The 21,474-nt window shown below is 40.6% G+C and overlaps 1 protein-coding gene across 12 annotated transcripts in view; it reads right to left on the reverse strand.

The window, feature by feature from the left end:
• MAST4 (microtubule associated serine/threonine kinase family member 4) overlaps positions 1 to 21,474 on the reverse strand; it is a 613,695-nt gene that overhangs the window by 363,981 nt on the left and 228,240 nt on the right. For 2 of the 12 annotated variants that reach the window (XM_055554698.1, XM_055554697.1), the window contains exon 1: positions 6,046 to 6,139. The exons of 8 other annotated variants lie outside the window; for them this stretch is intronic. In XM_055554698.1, coding sequence (XP_055410673.1) covers positions 6,046 to 6,084 — 39 coding nt within the window. In that variant the 5' untranslated portion in view covers positions 6,085 to 6,139. Of the gene's footprint in view, positions 1 to 6,045; positions 6,143 to 21,474 lie in introns of those variants that run through there. 2 more of the 12 variants (XM_055554706.1, XM_055554702.1) reach the window with 2 other exon arrangements.

Below are 21,474 nucleotides of genomic sequence, written 5' to 3' on the forward strand. Positions count from 1 at the left end.
GCATGATTTTAATGGCAATGTTGTCTTCTAACCTGTGTGTTTCACAAATTAGATGCCAATCTCCATGCTTTTGGTTGCTTTCAAGGCAAATGTATGATTACCAAGACATTTAAAAAATATATCATTACACATAATTTATTTCAAATGTAAGCTTCAAGTAAATTCCAACACCATATTTGACTCTGGTACCAACAATAAAATGATCTCTACTTGCATACTGATATTTGTCAGTTCGTGTAATTCTCAATTTTAATATTTTATCTAGCTTACTGATAATTTGGTCTTTTAGTCTTTTTTGTCTTCTTCTAAAACTATTCATTATTCATTCTGTTTTACATGCAATGTTATTACACTTTGTGAAATCTTTTCAGGCAACTTAAGATTTTCAAAAGATATGATAAATAAAACCACATAATTCTTAACAAGAAGGAACTAAGACCTAGACAGTGAAGAACTGGTGGCTTATGAGTATCTACAAAACTGCTACAACTGAGTATGAAACCCTGTCCTGACCAGCTAAGACAAAAATGAAGGCCAAGCCAGTTATTATTGACTAAAAGAAGCTAACTGGTCTACCTAGAGAGGAAGAAACTTTCTGACTACTGAACTTGAAGACAGTAGCCTGTGAGCCTCATATAACAGACAACACATAACATAATCGGTGAGGCTTCAAGGGGATTTTTTTTTTTAAGTACAAAGATGTTCTCTCACAACCATTTCTTTCAGCAACCCTCCATAAAAGTCAAGGACAAAACGTGAAGTCGTAATTCTGTAAAGGGATTTGGAGAGGAGCAGAGATGGACAGTCTACGTGTGCTAGGATCTGCCAAAGGGCAGAGCTCAGGGGATCCAGGAAATGAATGATAAGAGGTCTCTGGGGCTACTGTTCTCCCCCATCACTTCTCAGCCAGGTCCTGAAGAGCAGAGCGATTCCAGATTGAGACAGCAGGAGGAAGTGCAGACACACTGTGTGACCAATGCGAAGGAAACCCATGCGTATCAGATACTGAAGTGCAAAGGGAAGGACTAACATCTTCCCAGGAGGATTAAGAGCCTGATAGGAAAGACATAATTATTCAACAGTGGGAAACGGTTGGGGGCCATGACTTTTTGCAAAAAAAAAGCAGCTCTGAATCTGTTCAAATGTTTGAAGTCAGTTCAGGCCCCAGGGATCTGTGGCTGTGAAACTTGAACATTGCCTTTGAGTGGCAAGTGCTAAGAGCAAGGGGCAGTTGAGCATGGGCTCACTGTAAGGATGCTGCATGTACTTCAGTTGTCAATTCAGATCATCCACCCTATACTGGGCTGTGGAGTTAGCTGCCTGGACCACAGCCAGGGGCTCCTGTGCCCCTCTGCTTTCTCTTGGGTTTTGCTAATAAGGAGCATCAGAAAGCACTCAGAAGGATGGAGGCAAATAAGGTTGAGATGTCTATCTCCCTACAGTCACCATGGGCTGTGTCCCTTCATTCTCTCTCTCTCTCCAGGTTCTATAACCGCTCCCTCCCTCATCCCTTCAGATCTAGTGAAGCTAGTGGCTTCCTGTTGCTTCCAGTCCCTTAAACTTTCTCTATACCCCACCCACACCTTTTATACTAATAGCTAATATGTTCATATTATTAGCATCCCTTTTTATAAACTCTCCTCAAATTACCCAATTCATGCTCTCCATCTTTTTTATTGCCTAAGCCCCACCTGATACTCCCATAGTTAATTATTTAAAATGACACTATGCAAGGCTCTGTGCCAACCCAGAGGCAGTGAACTAAGTTTAACTGAATAAGTACCACAAGTCAGATGCTGTGCTAACGATTTACAACCACCTTCGATCTTTAAGCATGTATTATCTCCATTTTACAGATGGGGACATAGAGGGGCGAAGAAGCTGGTCCAAAGTTACAGAGCTACTCATGGTCACCGGACATTAGTCCTCGATGGGTTTGCAGTTTCGGTATAAGACGCAGATAATTTTAAAATAATGCAATAGGATTAGGTGTGCAAATAAATAAAACAATGACAATGATAAGATTCAGAATGGAGCACAGTAATTATGGAAAATTTCAGGCAAGAATTATAATTCACTTCGGCCCCTAATGAGCAGGGAGAATTGGAGGACAGGATAAGGCAGGCAAAGGAGATACATCAAGTCTGGACAGTGGGTGATGGGACAGGATTTTGAAGGCAAAGAATTAAGAAAACAATTCTTAGGGTACAAAATAGAACTTATGTCCACTTTTGAGTGGGCATAAGATTTTGAGGGCACTCCATCCTTACTCCCTGCGGATCAGGAAACCAAAACTATAGTATTCTATCTCTATTTCAGAGGGAGAAATTCAACTGCTTCAGTGGATAAGAAACACCATTCAGATATGCCCATAACTGGTCTCACTGATTAGGGACCCATCACTACCAAAAGTTCATTTATAGTTTTGATTCTTTCTGTCCCAAAGTCATGTCTGTGCCTTACGGGAACTTATGGATATCAAAAGTAACTTATCCCAAAGTATAATTATCATAGGTATTTCTATTAAAATCTTCTAACTAGACTCCTTTCCTGTAACCACCCAGAGTCTTCACATGAAACAAAAACCTAAACACAAATCTAGATGTCTAAGCATTTAGTTGGTAACCACACCATACTTGAAAAAAAAATTTAATATTTCAGCCACATGTGACAGTGGGCGGAAGTGGTCAGATTTAACTGGGGATGGGGTAAATCAACAGAAGAGGTTACCAAGCAAAGCAAAACACAAGAGAATGGCAGGAATGGGCTCCCAGGAGGCCTTTCCAGGATACTCCTCCCCCTCTTAGTGCCTCCTCCCTGCTTTAACGATGCTCCTTCATTTTTCTCCAGCCTTGGGATCTATCACATTAGGGATAGGGACACTTTTATTAAAACAAATAAAAGGGAAACACATAACAGAAATCACTGAAACAATTAATTTCCCTGACAGTTAAAAATATGACCCGTGTTTGAGGCATATTAGGACCGAAAGGAGCCAGTTATCCTTTGACGAATTAGACCTGTCTAGAAATTCAAATTGCCCCAAGTCCAAGGTCTGCCCAAGCCCATCCATCCGTCAGAATTTCCCATGTTTGGAGATGCAATCTGAAAAGTTTCCCAGACTCTAACCAGGGAAGCCACTGGGGCCTCTTTCTCTCATTCTCATTTCAAAGGCAGTGATGGAAGTGCTATCAGTAGTACTGGAAATATTAATACAGTCCACAGAAAAGATGGAAACGTGCAGTCACCAAAGATGAACAACTAAGTTTGGTTGCCATTTTATGAAGTAGTCGTGCCTTGAGAAATTATGTGTTCTGACGAAAAACAATTTTTCAGAGTCCAAATTTTAAAAACACCTTAGTAGGCCTGTGTTTTAAGAGCTAGAGGTACTGAAATTCTAAATACAGGTTCTAAACATGTACTATATTATTCTCTACTAAACACATTCTGCATTATTGCAAACTTAAATTTTAGAGAATTAGAATATTCGTATACTCCAGATTTCTGACACTAGACTTTAAGTTATTTAAAGAACGAATCTGTTCCAATTCTAAGCATCTAACACTAAGCATCTATTCATCTCTTATTATTAGATAATATATTCTGTCATATGATCCCTATAAATAGTGATAACTGTCCTTACAGGTAATTCTTCTAACTTAAAAATAGATTCAAACAACAAATTATGGAATAAAAATATAATTATGTTATCTCACTAGTAATGATGTGGAATGTTATAAAGAATGGAAGTCATCTTTGCTTTAACAACATAATACTTACTCAGGACCAAGTATATGATAGTGTATTTATTACATAGCCTCTGACTTAAAAAAAAATTCAGTTATGCTTATCTCCTGTCTAGTACACTCAAAATTCATGTTATAGCATGCCTTTTACAGAAGAATAAGCAGACGCCAAGAGGGTTTGTGACTTGCTCAAGATCACCTAGCAACACCGTCAGAATCAAGCTACTAAAGAGTAGCTTTCAGACTCGCTTCACCACAGGTGTACCTCGTTTGTGTGTTGAAGTGTTTCATATAGTATGTATATGAAAATTAACTTAATTCCTAAATTCACTAGGTGGCGTTGCTCATAAGAACTCAACAGTGACATCTTTTGTAATACAAATGTATACTTACATCTGGTATTTGTAAGAAGTTTCCTAATATTGGAATTTCTTAAAACAGCTACCCTATATGTGCCATGTCTTTCAAAATAAATACTGGACATAATGGGAGTAAAAGATTAACAGGCTTTGTTTTAAGCCAAAATAAAGTTGCAACTATGAGACGGCAGAACTTTTAAGCACTTTTATATTACTATTTCTCACAATGTGGAGAGTTTTATTTCATTTATAATAGAAAGCAGACATTCTTTATCTATTATATAGTAGAGTATGGCAGGCATAGTAAAAGGATGTTAAGTACCATGAAGATCTAACAGTCTAAGTACTATATTAACCAGCAATGTTTCCTTTGTTTTGTTGCAAATCTTAGGTAGAAAATAGCTTGGTTATTTTAAAAAGCCACAAAAATGTCTAAAATGAAAAGTTCTACAAAATCTATACCCTCAAAAGCACCATATATCTCAATCATATCCTCTGAAATTGTGATAATCTATATTACAGAAATTAATCACAAAAAGGAGTTTCCTATCAAAAACACAGTTTGAATGATCTAAAATGAATTAAAGGAGAGAGAAAACTCTCAGGAGAATTGCCATCAACATACTAATAATCTGACCATTAGGAGTTTGATAGAGTTTATCACCTTTTTAACAAAGAACCTTTCCATATTTAACTAGCAACTCCAAAAAGGACATGGACCCACACAAACAGCTGTGCATTACCAGAACTTTATAGATGTGATGAAAACAAAGAAAAGGAAATCCACAGCAGTGACTAACCACACTGTACATTCAAAACAATGACCACACTGAAAATCATTAGAGGCAGTCTGTTTACTCAGGTCTGGAACAATAGATGACATCTAACCCCAACTTTTTTAATCCCTCTTTTGTTTACCTACAAATAATCCTTTAGTTTATCTACAATATTATTATGGTATTAGAGTAATATGAATAATATTAGTATTAGCAATTGACAGACACCTACACTGGCCGTGAGTCAAAGACCATTAAGGAATACCGAAAGGCATTTCTACATGTAAGGTATAGTGGGTTTTCCCAAGCGCTTTTTTTTTTAGTTTCAAAAATAATGAATGAGAGTTTATCAATGGCTAATGATTAGATTCTTTCACAGAGAACACTGCCCCTTATATACAGGAAAAAAAGAATTCACAAGGAGTTAACAAACTAATTTTGAACATACTCATATTTTGGCTTCCTGAAACTTACAAACTGCCAAGCAGATGTTTTTTCCAAGTTTTCTGATCTGCCAAGTTTTAACTTGGAATACATTTGTATCCTAAAGTCAAAGTAATTTAATTAGAGAAACTTGGGCACAAAGAATCAAGGCGGTATGATACACATCTTTCCTCATCTCAACATAAACAAATTACAGGGAACTCTGATTGAACTGCTAGTAGAAACTTTCATCTCACTGACAGGAGAAACCTCTCAACAGCTGCACACATCTGCAAGGCAACCAGACAGATGCTGCTGCCGCAAGGGCTGAGTCTGACACAAAACTGAGTCCTGTGTTCCCAAAACTGAACAGAGTTGCTACCCTCAACAGACTTCCCAGACTCTTGACAGAAAGCCCAACCGGCTCATCAGCTGTCACTGCCAGCCACAATTTAACTATTCTTGAACAACTAGCAGGAAAAACAAAACAAACAAGCAACAAAGTCTCAAACTAAAAGTCCGATCTATTGTCTCTGACAATAGAGCCTTTCTCATTGAACACTGTGATGTGTCGCTGAGTTCTGTAAAGAGAGACTTAGCGTATCACGTATCACGTTGCCAAGTGGATACTAAGAACTGTGCATATATTTATGCCCAGAAAAAGAATGAAAAGGGAACTTTGAAATCCTCCACTGCTGGCCACCGGCAAGGCTACATGTCAAGAACGCAAGGATCTCCTACCTGGAGCCCTCTTCGTCTTAGAATGCTGGACTCATCCATTTCCCCCTCCGCTTTCTCTGAGCCTCTCACAACAGTCTAGCCATGCTGTACTACCGCTACTTCGGCAAGCTAATTCAGAGCCCGGCAGCTGCTAAACACTTACATCACGCTCTAGCTGATTGGAGCCCTGAGTCAGCTGGTCCCGCTTAGTTATTCACTCCAGCAACTTCGGGGATCACGGATGCTTGCAGTTCGGTGGGAAAGCGCAGCAAGTGGGCTTAGACACCTAAAGCATCCACCCAGGGAGAGGAGGTTCTTGCTAGTAGATAAGAAATCGTGGGAGCCCTGCTTTCGCTACTCCTTCGGAATACTGGCCCTGGCATTCCAAGCGACCAGAAAATAGCTTTCGGCAGTGGTCGCGGGTCAAGTCCCTTCGGAAGCAACTATAAGGTCAAAGTAGCTAAGTCAATCAGCGGTGACAGACACCTCTGCAAACAGCAGCTGCTGATTGGGACGGTGAGAAACTAGGGCACAGCTGGCCAGCCAAGCAGCACCACCTTCCTGCCGCTCATCTTTTCTGATGGCATCAAAGGAGAAAAAAAAAAAAAAAATGTAATAGAACACACAGGCAGCCGGAAAACCTGAAAACCGAGGGCTCAGGGCGGCGGCTCTCCACTTACAAGGGGAGGAACCCTTACCCCTCCCAGCGCCAAAGCCAATTTATTTACATAAATACCTCACCGCCCATTCCTAGCCCAAAGATACAGTTCAGATTTTAATCTTCCTCATGATAACAACTTTCTCTGTTGATACCAGACCCAAATGTAAAAAGGGAGAAGAAATTCTAAGATCCATCATTAGTTGGAATATTAACCTATTTCTAGTCCATAAACAACTAAAAAGAAAAAGATACCCATCACGTGCAATTTCACAGTCTGTTTCAGCTTGTTTACTCCGCTCATCCTCATCTTATTTCAATTCAAAGCAACAGAAGAGATGCATATTAAGTTTTCATTACTGACCTAGCACAGGAGTAACAATATCTGATACTACCAATCTATAATCAATTATTCCCCCTTGATTTCTTTTCTAAAGAGATTTAAATTGGGAGCACAGTATGGTCCTGAGAAGCAAATACTAGGGCTACCTATAGTTTGTCTCAGAACTACCTCCTTCTTCACTTTATCCATTAGATAGTCTATTTTTCTTGAAAGAATGATAGTCAAGAAGGCAGGCATAATGCATAAGTTACTTTTAAAAAGTCAGTAATTTCTGGGTTCTACCTAATGCAGGTATCTAGCAATTTCTAAGCATGGGGGTGGGGAAGAAATGACAAGTGGTTCCTACCCAGACACCTGCTATTAACACTAGCTCTCTGTCTCTTTCTGGCTGTCAACACACTCGGAGGCTTGCTATCAATTGATTAGATTATGTCATTAAAAATAGCTCAGGGATTTATGAATCTAACCACTGAGGAAAATTGATTGCATTTTATGTTCTCAAACCATCTTTGCAGACATCTCTAGACATACAAACAGAAACTCTATCAAGAAACGCTGCCCCCCACCCACCCACCCCTCACAGAAGCATCCACGGAGAAGGGTGTCAGGGTGTTTTACCACTGAGGCATGTTCATTGGGTACCACTTAAAGGAAGCAAACCCCAGAGACTTTTTAGCTCTTGCTCTTGGGTGGAGGAGTAAGGCCATCTCTAAAAGCAAAGAAAAGGCACCAATCTGGTCATTGCTCAAACCAAAATGTACCTCCAACCTTCTAGCACAATTTTCTATAGATTTTTTAAAAATACTATGCATTTTTATTTGAATTGAAGGAACAACAAAAAAAGGACAGAGAAGAAATGAAAAGAAAAAGTCTAGGGTCTGGAGTGGAGGAATCGGTGAGCTGACTGTGGGAGAATCTGCAAAGGGGTTGGAAACAGATTCCCATCCTTGACAGGCCCACCTGTACTTTAATCTTTTCCTGCAAAACGAAGACCTTTCTGTTCAATGAAAACAAAAGGAATGACAGTTGTTGCCCTTTCTCCCTCAATTCACCCTCCTGAGAGAAGAGCTTAAGCAGCTCCCTGAATTTGAAGTGCCGGCTTTGACAAAGTACCTTGGCAGCCGGTCAGAATATATTTACCAACTTAGATGTCATTGTTATCTGCCCACAGAGGCATAAGAACGTCCTAACTGAATTTAGAAGAAAAAAAAAAAATCATGACCCAAGAAGCTGAACTTGGAAAAGCAAAAGCCGAGCATGGTGTCCTTATATGTGCTTGTGATCTGAGAGCTGTGATCTTCCTTGCGCTGGTCCTTCTAGAGAAAGTGGGGTCTGATAGAGGACATCAAGTTCCCACTAAAGAAAAGGAAGGGGAAAGAGTTTTCCCCTTCAAGCAGAGATCATAGGACTTTGGGAGGGAAAAAAAAAAAAATGTAGAGCCCAGAAGTATCTTTTCTGTGACCAATCGAGTAAGATGGTTGGAAGCGTTATCAGAAGACATTTCGAGGACACACTGATGAAAAGTCAGGTGATGTGTGTCTCAGATAAGTGCGCTCTGGGCATCGTAGGCACTCGGCAGCTGGACCTGTTTGGCGGCTGGGGTTGATAAAAAGGGATTTTGGCTAAAGGTGAATAGTATGTTTCTTAACAAAGGAATATTCTGAGATAAAAATCCAGGATAGTATTCAACCATTAACTAAGTCTACGATGAAGATTATGACCATTGCACCATCAAATCTAGTATGAAAAAATATCGATTACCTGTCAAAATGTATCACTTTGAGAAGTGATACACGTACATTTTAAAGAAATAAAACCAGCCAGAGGCAAAAACATTTAGGACAAAAATGAAAGGCTGCTGAAAAATAACATCAAGCAATAATGGCTTAGCAGAGGGAATAGTAAAAGGAAAATTGCTACATTTACCCTTTGCTATATATTTTCTCATCAAGATAAGCCATGTGTTAAAATGCAATAAAAACTTCAAATGATGACACTATTCACAGGTAATAATTAGGAGCGAGCCTAATTTCCATTAATAAACTCATTTTTCCTGCAATTTTATACCTTCGTGGAACCTGCTCATATTATTATGAGTCAGTTCACAAAGTACCAAACTCAACGTGTAAAGCTTTTACATGTGTATTCAAACAAAATTTGGTAGGCTCAGTCATTAATTATAATCTGAAGCCAGAGGCTTTGAGATACTTGATTTTTTAAAAAATTATTTGTATATGTACACCTCGTGTATACACTATCATAGGCATAATTTACTTTATAGAATACTCAAAATCTGTGGATACTGTAATAAGGGCCAAATCTAAATTTTATTCATTGTTACAATAAATGGCTCACAGAAACAAAAACAAGCCCAAATCCCAGGGGAGAAAAATCACGGGGAGAGGTGGGAAGAGTTCGGTTGTATAAATTTTCACAGTGAGATTTTGTGATCACCGACATCCACAGCAATGTCAGCTGATTTACACAGTCACGCATTTCTCACAAATTTAAAACCAAGGTACAGCTGATTTACACAGTCACGCATTTCTCACAAATTTAAAACCAAGGTACACCTCTCTCCTCCTGATCCACATAGGTTTCTCTAAAGTAAATGTGGCTTCTGATTTTACCCACTCTTCAGCAACTGACCTCGTACCAGGAAACCTTGGTGAGGAACACTGAGCAATTTTTTTAAAAAACCAAAGCTGGGGGATGTTTCCAAACCTAACTTGACCCACTCTACTCCACGGGCTAAATCCACTCTCTGCCCGCAGCTCTCAGCCTCTGGCTCCTGGACCACCTACCCAAAAGCCAAGGAGGTGGTGAGTGAGGTCACCTCCTGGTGGAGTAGGAGGCTTCTCCCTCCAGACCAGCCTGCGGGAGGAGGGTCCGCATTCCTCATCTCAGCAGAGTTCTGGGTGTGCTCAGAATGTGATTTCTAGCACCATCGCCACAATCTGCGATGGATTTGTCCTTAACGTTTGCTTTTGTGTGTGTTTGTAGCCATTACTTCTTCTTAGCAAGGTAGACAAACACCCACAAAATGCATTAGCCACAACATCTTGTTACTTTGAGACAACCGACCAAGGGTTTGTAGCCTCTGTTCACTCATGAGGAAATCCAATATAGCCAGTGGATAAATTCCTTCATTCATTCATTGATTATTTTTTCTACTCGTAGATAAATGCCAGTGGCCAATGCATATATCATATTTTAAAAAGGTAACATAAAGGTCATAAAAAGTTGCAAATAAGAAACAGGTCATTCATGACAATGCATAAAAAATATCTATTATTGTGATTATTATTATTCCTCTGGCAGTTTAAGGGGTAAAGAGAGCCCTGAACACCAGTAATGAATGCAGCTGTGAGATTTACTCAAAATATACATTTCAGTGTTGACATTTATAATCCTTCTTAATTTTAGCACTTTATTTTCCTCCATGTTTTATTTCTAATAACAGCCAACAAATACGGATCACACAGTATGTGACAATCACTGCTCGAAGTACTTTATACAAGTCATCTCATCTAATTCTTTCAACAGCCCTATGAATTAGGTGTATTATCATCCCCATTATACAGATAAGGGAACTGACCAGAGAGGTTAAGTAACTTTCCAAAGATTACACAGCTAAGGAAGGGCAGAACTGGGGTACCAATCCTGACAGGCTGACTCTGGAGTTTGGGTTCCTAACAACTCTACTAACTCTTAATGTTTAAACACAGAAGAAAAACCTGTTTTCAAGGTGAAAAGAATGCATGAGAGGTGTCAAATTTTTTAGCTTCAAAGTGAAAATTACCACATTCTAAGCTATCCCTGGTCAGAACATACCAGAAAGAGCTTGTGGAATCCCAGATTCATGGCCACAGGTCTCTAAGAATCAAAAGGAGGAGGGTGTGAAGAGACAAGTCGTTAGAAAAGACCCTGATGCTGGTAAAGACTAAAGGCAAAAGGAGAAGAGGACGACAGAGGAGGAGATGGTTGGATGGCATCACTGATTCAATGGACATGAGTTTGGGTGGACTCCAGGAGTTGGTGATGGACAGGGAAGCCTGGCATGCTGCAGTCCATGGGGTCGCAAAGAGCCGGACATGACTGAGTGATTGAACAACAACTCGGCTACTTTAGGGCTGAAGAGAGACCGATGCCCCTTGCCAAGAGTTGGGTGGAGGGAGAAAGCAGCCAGGGAATAGTTCTGGGGTGTGGCCTCTGTTCCTTCTCAAATGCACCTGGGCCTCCAAAGGTTCTACTCTCACAACTCTTCACCCTTCTGGCTCCCAAAGTACACAGTTCTAAATATAACATATATTTGTTTACAAATAGTCAATTCTACAGAACCAAGGCTCCCTTTGCAGTTTTAGGGTGCCAGCATTCTACACGTTCCCATGAACTTGTGGGCTTTTCCAAGCTCTTCAGTCTGCAGACTGACACACTTCAGTTTTCTGGAATCTGCCATCGAAGGCACTTGGTAAATCACTCTTTCCTTTCCGGTGAAATGACTCAGGGCAAGGCTCTCCTGAGCAGTGATGAGAAGCTGAAAGGGAGGGGAAATTCCAACCCTGACTTTTCCTTCCGTTTTCCGGGAGTCATGACTTCCCAGCATCCTTGGAAGAAAGTGTCCTGCCCTGAGAGCCAGCGCCCCAGGGCAGGCTCCACCAAGACAGCCAGGAAGCCAGGGAAAGTCCTTCCACTTTTTGAGCTTCAGTTTGTGAAATTAAGATGTTACTACAGGCTTAGCAGTGGGAACTGCAAAGAGGAGGAGGCCACCTGCTGGGAAACTGGGTCCCAGTGCCCCCCGGGCAGGAGCAGTCCGTGCCCCTCACACTGGGCACCTGGTCCCTCCTCTACTGACTCCACAACCGTGACTCAAAACTCCCCTTCCTCCTCCAGGCTATGAGCATCTCATCAAGCATCTGCTTCACATGCCACTCAGCTACCTGCCTGGTCTCAGGCTCCTTTGACTGGCCAAGTGCACGCAAGAGGTTGAGGGCGGAGCTTAGGTTCCCAGCAGCTCCTGCTCATCGGGACTCTCCCAAGTGACAAAGCAGTGCCCGCACTCCGGGGATGTGCTGAAGCGTGGGGGCTGAAAAGTACGCTGTGGGCTTCATGTTAACTGTTAAATGCTTGGCTACAGTGGCCACTCATCTTCACCCATGTCCAATACCAGAATATTGCAGCATTAGTCTAATCTTCAGAAACATTAAAGTGACATACAAGTGATACAGATCACCAGGGTCATCAATGCCCAAAAGCTACTCAGAAATAGGTTCCCTTCTACAAAGTCCCAGGAGCTATTATGCTCAGGAATAAATACTGAAACTACAAATTACCTTGCCCTGTATTTTAAAATGGTCGTGTAAAACTGGAAAATAAAGTTCTAATCTCAAAAGTTGAAAAACTGCTGTTCATACTGTATGTCTTTTTCTCCCCAAAGGAAAAAAAAAAAGTAAACCTGTCAAGGAGACTAAAACAAAAGGGCTTGAGGCCTTCTAGGGAGAGGAGGAATTTTCTCACTTTCAAAAGAAAAGACACGATCCACATCTTCCGACTGATGATACACATAAGTCTGAATTTATCCACAGAGTGGCACTTTCTAAAACACGTTTCATTTAGCGAAAACTGCAGGTAGGGTCAGTGGCAAGCATATGCCTCTGAAATACGCTGCATCCCACGCTTCCTAGGTATAGCTCCATCTTCCATCCTGCCTGTAACCCTGAAGACTGTTACAATGTGTGCAATTGGTGACTTCTACAATGTAACACACATGAGGAAAGCTGTATCCTCTTTACGCCTGCATCACCTTTTAAAATCTAATTATTTCTGGCATATTAGCCATCAAATCACCACTGACAATATGACGGGAATCATGGTATTGAAAAAATTACATCCTAGGAGGGAATAATAAAATATAAATCACATACATAATTTTCTTTTGAACATTTTAACAATGACACCCTCATATACATATGAAATATAGCAGACTATCCTCATAAATGCCCCAACATCAATCACGGCAGGAAAATATTCTCTACTTTGTGAACACACGGATCCAACAAAATATAGCATTTCTGATAAAACTGGGTAATACAACTTCATTTTTTTCATCAAGGGGCATTTATGAAGATCTGACAATGGGAAATGGCTCCAATTTTTTTTTTCCAATTATGTCCCTTCATCTCTAAATGACACACAGCTAACACTGGGACCATAAACTAATATTTAGCAAACTCCTATATGTCACATTAATATATAGATGGAGACAGGAGCAGATGAGTGGAGTGATACTGGCTGTATTGCCACCACAGGCTACCTATCCACTGCATGAGCGTCAGACATGGGTGTGTCAATGTGTTTATGCTACGCTAAGTCTCTTCAGTCGTGTCCGACTCTGTGTGACCCCATAGACGGCAGCCCAGCAGGCTCCCCCGACCCTGGGATTCTCCAGGCAAGAACACTGGAGTGGGTTGCCATTTCCTTCTCCAATGCATGAAAGTGAAAAGTGAAAGCGAAGTCGCTCAGTCGTGTCCGACTCTTAGGGACTCCATGGACTGCAGCCTAACAGGCTCCTCCGTCCATGGGATTTTCCAGGCAAGAGTACTGGAGTGGGGTGCCATTGCCTTCTCCGCAATGTGTTTATATGCATGATAATATTCCTGGCATCAACTAAGTATTTTATGAGCTTCTGAAACAGAGATTTCTAAAATTATTCCTAAAGTGATGAGATCTACCTAGAGATAAAAGATGAAGATTATTTTCAAATTTTGAACTTTATTCTGAGTTTAATGGAATCAGAGATTATATATACTGAATCAGAGATTATAAATGCACTTTTAGGCTACACATGCATTGAACTTTTCTTTTTTAGTCCTACAATGACAAGAAGCTAAGTTCTAGGTTAACTGTACTGTTACCTATCTAAACTACTCCAAAAAAGTAACTTCAAGGGAAGAAAAGTTATGGAAAATCTTCTAAGAAGAAAAACCAAGCTTAGTCATCTCGGAATTTAAAAGGTGATTGACCAAAGACAGCATGCTAAACAAAATTAGGGTGGGAGTTCACGCATGAAGTAACCAGTCTTTCTTCGTCTCTGTTTGCATCCACATGAATTACGACATAGATCTGAAGAGCCTCGAGCAAACTGTTTTAAATCCAGTGATCACATCTGGAACCTTATTCTACCTTGAGGCTCCAGGTTGGATTAATTCTGAGGTTTTGCTGGGAACCTCATTCTGATCTTTTTTGGATTATGTTCATAGAATCAAGCAATTTTGGTGACTCTTCTGCAAAATGCTGAGGAGAGGTGCAGATAGCAATGATTGAAAACAAACAAGTTGCTTTCCTTCAGGCAACCAGGTGGCAGTCAGACATCTATCCTGAATCCTGTTTGTCATTTCACTCCTCCTCAAATTGGTTTGCCTTTCCTTCCATCATCCTCTACTAACATGGCATCCGATTTAGAAGTGAGCCAAAATGGGGCTGTGCCCACAACTCATTTTCAGTTGACGGAGAGTAAGTACTCCTTGGGACTCTGTCATCTACCACAGTAAGCAATGTGAGTTCCACTTGTCTACTATATTGACTCTGTCTTCCAGCTTCCCTGAAATGTACTCTTTGGAGAAGCACAAAACGTGCTCCAGATTCTACCTCATTAATCCTCATCAGCTTCTTTCAAAGGAGAAAAGGAAGAGACTGGCCCAATTTACCCACGAGGAAAGAGAGGCAATGAGGTTAAAAGAAGAGCCCAAGGTCAAGGAAACAGCAAAAAGGCAGAGCCAACGGAAGCATTCGGGCTTCTCAGGCTGGGTCCCAGCACCCACACAGCAGCCACTTTCCCAAAATGCCCTCCCTCCCTCCTTCACTTTGGTGGTCCACTCTTGTGGTCCAAAATTGCTTCAATTGCAATTGAAGGGCAAGGGCTGCCCTGCAAAACTTTAAAATAGATAGACAAATGAAGAAAAGAAAGAAGGAAAACCAAACAAGCACAAGCAGAGAGGGAGAAACAGAAGCATTAGCTGAAGGTCAGACCAAGGAGACGAACTTACACATTAAGCTTCACCTGATGACACAGTACCTCTGCCTATCTGGCTCAGTAAGAGGATACTGCAAACACAGGGCTTAAATTACAAGTACATGGACCACAGATACATTGGGTTTTTGTTTTGTCTTGCAGTAGCAGAGTTGCTGTCTACACTACAAGAACATAGAGTCATGCAATAGCACTCAAAATACCATGATTCTTAGGGTCATGTTATTATACATTTAGTCCTTGACTCTCATCTAAAACGTTGACAGGTAGTCTCTCCCAGTTTTTCCTTTCTCCGTCTGTTTGCTCAAGAAAAATGCTTAACTTGTCTGGGTTTCTTAATAATATTTTAAATATAAATGTAATAGATGTCTGTTGGGGAACATCTGGAATAGACACCACCACAGTGTCATCTCTAATTTAATGAACAATGATTTATTACCCTGATTTTCTTAAACACCAGTGTGTGTGTATACACACACACACACAGAGGACATAGAAGTTTCTAAAAACTGGTCTTGAAAATAATTCTTAAGGTAAAATTAAGAGATAGCTTTCACAGACTGAAATCAGTATACCACAGTCTTCCTAAAAAATATTTTAAAACTTTGGTTTGTCTGGGTAGCTGATTTAATTTCTCTCCAGTCTATATGAAAATGCAGCAGGGGCTCTGGCATTTTCTTCTCAAAAAATCAAGGAAATCTATCTCAAGTTTTACAGACTGATAGAAAGTCACTCAATTCTATTTGAAATCCCTAGTTCATTCATTTATATTCATTAATCTTAATGACATCATTAATGCACAATGTGTTTCACAGAAACTAATTGTATTTTGCCAGAATCAAACATTAACAATTACACTCCCCATTATCACCTAATAACATAAAATAAAATGTTAAAAGTCTCAGGCACATCACTGAATATTTTGGCATGATAACTGATTTTCATTTTTAATGCTACAATAAATTGACCAGATTATCATCAATTAGATAAATTAATATTCTTTACGCAAGGAAGGCAGTAGGAAATTCTCCTGCTAGAGACTGACAACACTCTATACTTATTTCCTTGAGTTTCATCGAACACTGGCTTAGTCTTCTTTTGTCCCCTTATCTAAAGCTGGATTTTGTGACACGGGCTAATACCACACAAGAGAACATATTCCTTTTTAATTTTATGTATTTATCATTGCTTTAAGAAAAGATGGGAGATTAGGATATCTCAGCTCTTCAAGTAAAGGAGAAGTATCTACCTGAGCAGTAAAAATGCCTTGAGTCAGAAATACATGAATCAACTTGTTTAAATTATTGCATTACTATATATACATATATACATACACATACACACACACACACACACAATTTTATGCACTTGATTCAAAAACCAATCTCTAAACAGCTGCTAGGGATTAGGCATTAAGATGGATGCCGAGAATAGAAAGAGGGAAGAGACTCCGTTCCACTGGAACATAGTCAAGGGATCTCAAAACACAGGGGAAAAAAAAAAACCCAAAACAAAACAACAAGGGGACTGGCGGAATCTCAAGGACAAATATGTACTCAAGGTGCTGGTGCTGCAAACACAGAAGGGTGGGTAGAGAATGGGGGAAGTTTGGGAAGAGGAAGTAAATGATGGTTCCCAGATTGATCTGTGCATCAGAATCACTGAAAGAGCCCTCATAATTTCCAAAGACTAAAGCTACGCCCAGACCAATTAAATCCCATTCTTAGGCGGAAGTGGGGGTGGGAGGCAAATATGAGTAATTTCTGAATTTCCCCAGGTGACTCCACTGTGCAGACAAGCTTTGGTAACCATTGGTCTGAAAGAAGTGGAACTACTGAGTGGAGTAGATGGGGAAGATGACAGGAGCCCAGTGGTCAGAAGGTCTCCACTACTTACCACTAATTCCCTGCCATCTACTTGGTAAGTGATGATTCAGCCTGAGAAAAGGGCAAGGGGAGAGAGGTGATGGGAAATAGCAAGGAAAGGAAGGACTGATTCCCATAGCTGTGAAAGAACATGCCTTCTAATCTCTTCATCAAAGATGAGTATTTCCATGGAAAGACAAGGCATTTTTGTACAATCTTTCTCTAAAATTGAAGCCCAGTGAACTGAGTAAGTCCTATCTGTCTTGGTCTTACTAAACACATTACAATGACTCAATTATTAAAAGCAAACAGGATCCTTCATCTTGTCCTTCTTGAGGTTTCCCCAGTGCCGCCCGATCTTGGGTGATGGTTTTACCTCACCTGACAACCTTGAATGGCTGTCGCCACTCTCCTCTGAGACAGACAAGAGAGGGCATTTGTGAGGCGCCTATTAATTGTGTTCTTTAACTGTCCTCTGAAGAAAACAAAACACAATAGGAGTGTGTATCTGACCATTTTATCTACAGAAAATACAAATAGATTAACTCTGATTTCATTCTGGAAAACATTACACAGAGATGCCTTAAGTCATCAGGAAAGATATAGACTTCTTTAGGGGAAAATATACAATGCAATTCTAATACTTGACTGGAAAGCAGGATTTTTTAAAAAAATTCTTACTTGCCTTCTGAAGTTCATGTTTTAGAAATAAGTTACCAATTTCACTACTCAGTTTTCAGAGGGGACACTTGTATTTATGGAGTGAAAATGCTGCTTCCTTTGCATGTTCCTGAAGAAGCATCTTTCTTTGTGTTATAAAGTTGTGTTTCTTTATGTTATAAAAACCATAACAGATTCTTAGCAGGAGGCTGCTGATTTGGTGTGGTGTTTAACTGCACATGCATTAAAAGTTTCTAACAATGCATTCTAGAAACGCGAAGTCTATTCTTTCAAGAATTACACCTAACACAATGCACTAAAATGTCCCTTAAAATATTAGTGGAAGGAATTTCTCTAGCTCGAGTATTCAATATATTCTGAACATAATTCAAATATACAAACCTGATACCAAAACATTGATCATATATTATTCTCTAAAGCTCAAAAGGCTATCAAGATTAACAGCACTGTCTTACTTATAGCAGTAATCTGCAGCCCAAATGTTGTAAAAAATCTCCATGTGATGTGATGAAGCATTTTAATTTCAACCAGACACTAGCTTTTTATAAGTTCTTCCAACAGTTTTCTTACAGTGAGAGAGTTATTTTTACAAAGTCCAATTGTTCCCCCGCCCCCCCCAGTTGACTTCATGAAACCACCCTGCGCCCAGAGCATACCTTTCTCTCACACGCAACATGAATGTGTCTTTTTAAAAAATCCTCTCAAGATGTTTACTTCTATCAGCTACAGATGAGATTTGCTGAGGTGCCACCTACTGGACACACCATTAGCATCAGTGCAGTTCACCTTATTTCCTTTCTTCAGCTTTTAAAACTCTTGATTTTCTTTGAGTTAATGCAGATGAAGTGAATATATGTTTCATATGAAGGAGATCTAACAGAAATCACAGAGTCTGTCCCATCAAGGGCGCCCTAGGTGATGATGTTTTGAAGGCTCTGACGGAAGTGCTGGCTTCTTACCTATCATCACGGCTGCTCATCCTGCTCGATCAGGCACAAGGGAGGCAACCAGAGGTCATGATAGACCTGTGAGAGGACGATGCTTTCTTGAGACCAGGATGAAAGTGACTGCCTCCCACCCAAGCTGACGATTCACCCAGAGCTCCTAGCACCGACTACACAGAGAAGTGATACTCAGCTTTTTACAAATGCCATCATGTCAGTGAGGTGTGCACCCATCACACACAGATATTTTGATTTCATAGTGTTACTAAGGGCTTCCCAGGTGGCACAGTGATAAAGGATCCTCCTGCCAAGCAAAAGACATGGGTTCAATCCCTGGGTTGGGAAGAGCACCTAGAGAAAGAAATGGCAAACCGCCTCAGTTTTCTTGCCTGGAAAATTCCATGGACAGAGGAGCCTGGGCTACAGTCCACAGGGCTGCAAAGAGTTGGACATGACTGAGCGATTAAGCGCATGCTATACATGAGATGGGGGAAAGTGCCAGGCAAATACCACTTTCTGTTCATGTAAAGCTGCCCCTGGAGACACCTCTACTTCCTCTTAAGCCATGTGAGCCTGGGTTTAGGCAGAGCCTGAGGTGTGTTCAACATTTCTCTCCTGAATTGTTCTAAGCTAGAGAAAGAGGGCAAGCATCTTCTGAGACTCCACTGGTCACAATACACTTCCAAGGAAAACAGTGAAGGAATAGACTGTGCTGTTTTGACTTTGTCTCTCCTCCTATCAGATGTGCACCTAACATCCCTTCCTTCACTACCAAGTACTGCATGGAATTCTTTTCTGTTTAAAGTTGTCAGTAATGAAAATCCCAGCTTCAGAATTAGAGCCACCCATTTCTTCTCAATGGGTGAAGTTATTTATCTAATGCCATTCATTGAGCACTTTTATAGAGCTGACAGGTCCTTATCGCCTGCTTTGCCCATTTGGGTAATTTGTAAGTAGAAATACAAATGCTGCCAAACTCAGAGACATTTCCTTCAGAAGCAGTAGCCTGGAGGAAATTCCTTCCTTTACCAGTCTTTCCCTTAGGGAGGAGATAGGGCCCAGGAAGCACTAGAATGGCAACTGAGCCACTAAAACCCATTCCAGGTCCTGCCACTTAACCCTTGATTGCCCTTGGGAGAGTCATTTAATAAATTGCTTTATGTGATTTGTCTCAGTTGCCCATTTTTACCCTCCAATATTTCATTCTGAAATTTTTTCAAGCCTACAAAAAAGTTGAAAGAATACAACATTCCTCATAGTCTCCACTTTGATTCACCAATTGTAAACAATTCCCCTAATGTTTCTTGCTATCCATATTTGTGAAAATACAATGCAGACAAAAATTGTTCTTTTTCTCAACTTGATAATAAAATCGAAAGATGAAAAACCCCACAAGAAGGTGGGAAGTGGTCATTAACTATATACTGAGCAAGGCTTCCCAAGAACAATTTTATCAGGAATTAGACTTCTTTAAAAACTTAGGACTGCAAAAGAGTTCTCAATAACATTTTTCAGGAAATGCTTCAATAAGGATGGTCAGCCTAAGGTGAAGCCCAGAATCATCCCACTCCAGAGCAGGAAGCCACCTTTTAGAGACATTAAACCGTTCCTTTTAGAAACATGAAAACTGAGACCCAGGGAGGCTGCTTCTTATCACCAACCACCCCTTTTACGTTATAAATAATAGACTCACAAGAGAAGTGGGAATGTGAGAAGGAAAATGAAAGAAGCAGGAAGACAGGACAGAGGCGTATGAGGAGGAAGTCAGGTGCGGTCAAGGCCAGCAGCTCCCCAAACCACTGCTATTCACCTGCAGCAGCACCGCCCTCCCAAGGTGCTGGACCAGAAGCTTCTATTCCCAAATGCCCAGAATTCCCCTTTCTTCCTCAGCCTCACACCCCCTCCTTCAAAGGTGTGACCCTGCATCACACATTCCAAGCATTTCTATTTTCCCTCTTAGTTTCCCCATGCTATTACTGTCTCTCTCAACAACATCATTAAATATAGGTACTATGGGAGCTTCTCTGGGAGCTTTCCTGGTGGCTCAGACAGTAAAGAATCTGTCTTCAATGCAGGAAACCAGGGTTCAATCCCTGGGTCGGGAAGATCCCCTGGAGAAGGGAATGGCAACCCACTCCAGTAGTCTTCCTTGGAGAATTCCATAAACAGAGGAGCCTGACGGGCTACAGCTCATGAGAGTTGGACATGATTGAACAACAAACAAAAGACAAATCGGAACAAAGATTCAACCAGTGCCAACGAAGCTTCACAGATGGTTTCACAAGTCAACCACCTCTCTAAGCCAACATAGGCAGAGGCCTCCGGAGGATGAACAGAGAAAGTTTTATGTTTGCTGAACCAGGTTTCTGGGTTCAGTGGTGGAAATGGGATTTCCTTGTTATTCTGGCCTTCTCAAAAAAGTCATATGCTTTTGTTTCAGTGGCTACTTTCAGAATCCCTGAATCAATAAGATTAATTCAGCAGTAGAATATTAATTTTCAGAAATACATCTTCTATTGATTGTTTCTTGGCATCCTTCCTGGTCCAGTGTGGCTCCACGGTCAGCTCGGCTCCACTGGCTGTGCCATAAAGATGCTTACTGATGGCACACCAGTGCAGAGGGTCACACCATTATCCCGCTGGCCCTCTCTGATCTTTATTCTGCTGTTTGTACTTCTCTGACTCCAGACTCAAAACCGACCTAGACTTGGAAAGGTTTACAGTCGTCCGTGAATTGCTTCATTTGTAAAATTAGAGCACTCCCAAACGCCTTCATAAAATACTTGGAGCAGCTTTGATAAATTACAGCTCACGTACACAATTACAGTATCGATCTCTAAGTCACCAGGTTTTCTGTCAGTCCCTGTTGCATTCGCAGCTATCTTTTTAATATCTTTTCTCCTTTCTTAGAAAAATGTCCAAAAACCTGA

The sequence above is a fragment of the Bubalus kerabau genome, chromosome 18, assembly GCF_029407905.1.
Source record: "Bubalus kerabau isolate K-KA32 ecotype Philippines breed swamp buffalo chromosome 18, PCC_UOA_SB_1v2, whole genome shotgun sequence".
NCBI classification, from domain to species: domain Eukaryota; kingdom Metazoa; phylum Chordata; class Mammalia; order Artiodactyla; family Bovidae; genus Bubalus; species Bubalus kerabau.